Source organism: Berghia stephanieae, chromosome 6 (assembly GCF_034508935.2).
Source record: "Berghia stephanieae isolate SIO BIC M18660-M18661 chromosome 6, UCSD_Bste_1.3, whole genome shotgun sequence".
NCBI classification, from domain to species: Eukaryota; Metazoa; Mollusca; class Gastropoda; order Nudibranchia; family Aeolidiidae; genus Berghia; species Berghia stephanieae.
In genome coordinates, this window is record NC_088365.1 from 51,579,934 (window position 1) to 51,584,933 (window position 5,000).

The window sequence follows — 5,000 nt, forward strand, 5'->3', positions numbered from 1 at the left end:
GTAGTAGTATAGTGTAGTGTAGTAGTGTGTAGTAGTGTGTGTAGTTAGTAGTAGTAGTAGTAGTAGTAGTAGTAGTAGTAGTAGTAGTGTAGTAGTAGTAGTAGTAGTAGTAGTAGTAGTAGTAGTAGTGTAGTAGTAGTAGTATATCATTATTATTATCATTATATGTAGTTAGTAGTAGTAGTAGTAGTAGTAGTAGTAGTAGTAGTAGTAGTAGTAGTAGTAGTAGTAGTAGTAGTAGTAGTAGTAGTAGTATCATCATCATCATTATATTATTATTATTATTATTATTATTATTATTATATTATTATTATTATTATTATTATCATTATTATTATTAATAATTGTTTAAATATTATTATTATTACTAGAAGAAGAAGAAAAAGAAGAAGAAGAAGAAGAAGAAGAAGAAGAAGAAGAAGAAGAAGAAGAAGAAGAGAAGAAGAAAGAAGAAGAAGAAGAGAAGAAGAAGAAGAAGAGAGAAGGAAGAAGAGGAGGAGGAGGAGGAGGAGGAGGAGGAGGAGGAGGAGGAGGAGGAGAAAAAAAGAGAAGAAGAAGAAGACGAGGAATCATGAATTATTCAGATAAAGTATAAGGAAGGCCATAGCTTTACTAGAAAACTAAAGCCGCTTTATAGATGACAATTATAAAGATGAGGTGAAATTGTTTGATTCAGTACTTACGTCTCAGAATCCGAATCTGAAAAATAAATCAAATTAATACATTAAATTTATTTGATTTTCAACTCAAATTGGTATGGATTGATAAATGATGGAATAAGAAGAAAAAAATGCTCTGACCAATATATTAAAATCTGAAAGGTGTGGATAAAACAGTGTCGGGCAAAACAGATAGAAAATAACAAGAAAAACAATATCAAAGAAAAAATCTAGGATCTTCATATTACCTCTTTTCTCGTAAGTAAAGACTGATCACTATATTATTATTTATTTTTGAGTTTAATAATACTCCATGCTGATTATGCTGTGCGGCTATGTGGTCTAGTGGTATGACACTCGCTTTCCGATCGGAGTGTCGTGGGTTCGAGCCTCGCTCGGCGCAAAGTTGAGTCCTTGGAAAAGACTCTTTACTCACATCCTCTCACCGTACTCAGGTGTAAAATGAGTACCTGGCCGTTAACAGCATTGTCGCTGTCCGGAAAAAAATGTAACATCGCCTAACAGGCGCCATGTCCCGTCCAAAATGTTAAATATTGCTGTTGGCCAGTGACCCCTTGCAAAGCACTTTGAGCACATTTAGCGTATATTGCTCTATATAAAAAAAAGCTCAATGATATATGTATCAAGTTCACAATTTGAAATTCAAAAACCATTTCCGACTGAAAAGAAGATACAGAATTATTGGACTCACCACTAGTGTAAGATTCAGCGTCAGAATGGCCAATGACGTTCCCTTTGGCGTCTCGGAGTCTTCGTTTCCGTTTCCTTGTCCTCGTCCCGCCTTCGCTCACTTCACTGAAATAACTATAGTCGCTGTCACTACCGTGTTCGCGTCTCTTCTTCTTTTTCTTCTTTTTATGAAGGCCACCTCCTTCTAAGTTGCTGTCAGAACTGGGGGGAGAGTGAACGATAATTAATTGTGCCATTTGATATTCTATGAGGAGACAATAGGGTTCAACAGTCGTGACGTCACATCTCTCGTAATGACGCTAAGTAACTTAGTAACTGGTTCTAAACCATCGGAACAATGGTGGACGCCCTTATGAAATACCTCTCCAACGAGCATAAAAGTGTATCCAGAGGAGATAAACATTATAAATCTGATCATGTTTTGACTTTTATACATTCTGATCACATGACATGTGAAAAAGTTCTAGCCAGCATGAAGAATAATAGTGCCGATTTTCTTTGTTTAGAACCAAGCTGCTCGTTGCTAGGTGGACGTGACGTCAGACTATTGAATCCTATTATGCCGACCAAAGAAAACCTGGAGAAGAGATGTAGAAGCAGACACTCCTCGATCTGGTCAGACATGGATAGGATTGAAAGTGATGGCCAGGACAGAAAACAGTGGCGGACCTTCGTTGATGGCCTATGCTCCCGGTATGCTCATGTAGTGACAATAGGCCAAAGTAAATAAGCAAGTTATTACCCCATTGATCTGGAGTTTACAAAGATTATTTTAGCTTAGAAATAGCGTTTTTCTGTTGCAAAATATCTTCAACCAAAGATTATGATTTAAGGAATATATCTAAATATATTTCTTATTAGACTATAATGAAATGGAGGAAATAGAAATGGGGGGGGGGGGGGTTCCAAAGTAGCTTGTTTGCATATGAATCAGGGCCTCTTTCATTGTACAAAATGGTCATCAGATTACATAACTACTCCAAGCAAATATATTTGCTGGATAGTTAGGTCTATTGAACTTGCTTGGTTCCAAACCATAGCCGACAAATTATAAAGATTGAAAAGATCAAAACAGGCTATATTTGTAAAAAGCTTATGTGTTATTTGAAATCGATGTGGTAAGTTTGATTTGTGACTAGCCTTGACATTTATAAAAAATCTTGATTCCTTTTTTGTCAAGGAAGATTGCAGTCTTTGGAGACCTATTATTGGGACCGCCACCGCAAATGTTTTGTAAAGTCAAATAATGATTTCGGATTAGCTCTGATGAAATGGCTTTAAAGTGTATAAGTAAAGATAAACCTTAAGAATAATAAGGATGAAGGAGATAGCATAAATCAATCAATCTTATCTCCTGATGCTTGTAACGGACAATAGACATTTTTTCCACCCCTTATATAGGACACTGTCTATCGCAAAGATATCTGCCACTTATTGAACAGACCCAATCACCGAATCACCATTGGATGAAAAGTAGGGCCAAGATAGAAAAAAAATCCATGCAGATCCAAACTAAATCCTTTTACATGTGATTCGAATTATCTATTGAATCTGAATTTAAGTAAAGGCAGTTTGAACATGAACTAAAAACATATAAACGTACCTGTGATATGATTCGCTAGCACTATAAGTTCCATCCGCCCTTTTCCTTCTCCGCCTCACATGTCTCGTACCTCCGGCACTCTTCACACTGTAGTAGCTATTAGCGCTGCCACCGTGGGCCCTCTGTCTTCGACGTCGTCTCCGACGAGCCTGACCGTCTGCATCCTGAAAGTAAATTTTAATATTATAGAGACGCATTGCATTTTTTACTCAAGGAAAGATCTTGCAAGAGGGTTCCCTCCTTAAAAGTTTGATGTGCATGTGCACAGAACACTATTCAATTATTAGATACTTACTAAGTTTAAGGTTGTAATTAATGAATAGATAGTAAAGAAGCACAATGTCCAATAAATGTGTTTAAATCGCTTTACAAAGGGTTGTAAGTTAACGGCTAAACTCAAAATGTAGGACAATAGATGACGTTGCATGAATCTAACTCATTTATTATGGAATATGCAATTTCAAATACTTTCAACATCAAGATCTCAACAAAAAAATATCAAATACATTTAGAAACAACAACCGAAGAAAAACACAAGGAAACATCCAACTGCGTCAGCACCTTAACACACATGATGACATTCTAAAGCAAAGAGCACTTGCACTAGACAGAGATTTATGGAAACAAATTACTAACTGGATACAAGAAACAGACTGACACACTCGAAGTAACGCACACGTTCATTTTCGGCAAGCGTCATATTTATTATTATTTTCTTTTTCAACACAAAACTGTTATTAAAATTTTTTTTAATTTTTAATTGAGCTTTATATAGCGCAATATCCACTAAATGTGCTCAAAGCGCTTTACAAGGGGTCCCTGGTCAACAGCAACATTTAACATGTAGGACTTACATGACGCCTGTTAGGTGATATTACAATTTTTCGGACAAAGACAACGCTGTTAACGACCAGGTACTCATTTTACACCTGAGTACGGTGAGAGAATGTGAGTAAAGAGCCTTTTCCAAGGACTCAATTATGCGCAGAGCGTGAGGCTCGAACCCAGGACCTTCCGACCGAAAGCAAGTGTCATACCACTAGACCACATAGCCGCACGTGTTGATTTACCTGATCGCTGTGATATGACTCGCTACCACTGTAAGTCCCATCAGCTCTCTTCCTTCGACGACGAACATGTTTTGTACCTGGGAACATGAAATTAATAATAAATAAATGGCATTTATATAGCGCTTTACCCCGTTGTCGCAGGCTCTAAGCGCTTTACAGTGATATAAAACAAAACATATTACAGTGAGACAAGTGTGAAGGAAACGTGATACGAATTCAATTTAACAACAACAAAATATGAAAATAATATTGCAACATCATGACGTAAAAAGATAAAACTTTAAGCGAGATTTGAACGTTGTCAACGAATCCGAGTATTTCACGTGTGACGGGAGAGAGTTACAAAAATGGGGGGCCAAAAATTGAAAAGACTGTTCACCTATTTTACGCAATGGATTAGGTTTGACAAGGATTGATTGGTCACTGCTTGACCTCAAGTTCCTATTGGGGACATATATGTTTAGAAGGTCTTTAATATAGGAGGGATTGTTCGTGCTCAGGAATTTGTAGACAACAGTACAAATCTTATAGGCAACTCTTTTTTCAACAGGAAGCCAATGTAACTCACGGAGAAGAAGAGTTGCTGACGGGTATTTTTTGTTATTGCGTACAATGAGCCTGGCTGCGTTATTTTGAGCAACCTGAAGTTTGCTAATTTTGTCTTTAGCTAAATTCGCCCAAAGGGAGTTACAATAGTCCAATTTAGATAAAACCAGGGAATTAATTAAAAGTTCTGTTATATGCTTCGGTATTAAATTACGAATTTTGCTTATTTTTTTCATTTCTATGTACATAGATTGTATGGTGTTATTCACGTGGCTTGTCATGGAAAGATCTTTATCAATGATGACGCCAAGGTTTTTTGCTTTATTTGAAAATTCTATTGTGCTATTTCCGAGAGTAATAGGTGATTTATTTGCCTGTTTAAGGATACTCGGCCTTCCACACATTAAAATC

At 36.6% G+C, this 5,000-nt stretch overlaps 1 protein-coding gene across 2 annotated transcripts in view; it reads right to left on the reverse strand.

Moving 5' to 3' along the window:
• LOC144975227 (uncharacterized) overlaps positions 1-5,000 on the reverse strand; it is a 93,785-nt gene that overhangs the window by 30,027 nt on the left and 58,758 nt on the right. For both annotated transcript variants that reach the window (XM_078919112.1, XM_078919113.1), the window contains exons 16-19: positions 4,044-4,120; positions 2,974-3,137; positions 1,372-1,571; positions 684-699 (exon numbers count right to left, since the gene is read on the reverse strand). In XM_078919112.1, coding sequence (XP_078775238.1) covers positions 684-699; positions 1,372-1,571; positions 2,974-3,137; positions 4,044-4,120 — 457 coding nt within the window. The remainder of the gene's footprint in view (positions 1-683; positions 700-1,371; positions 1,572-2,973; positions 3,138-4,043; positions 4,121-5,000) is intronic.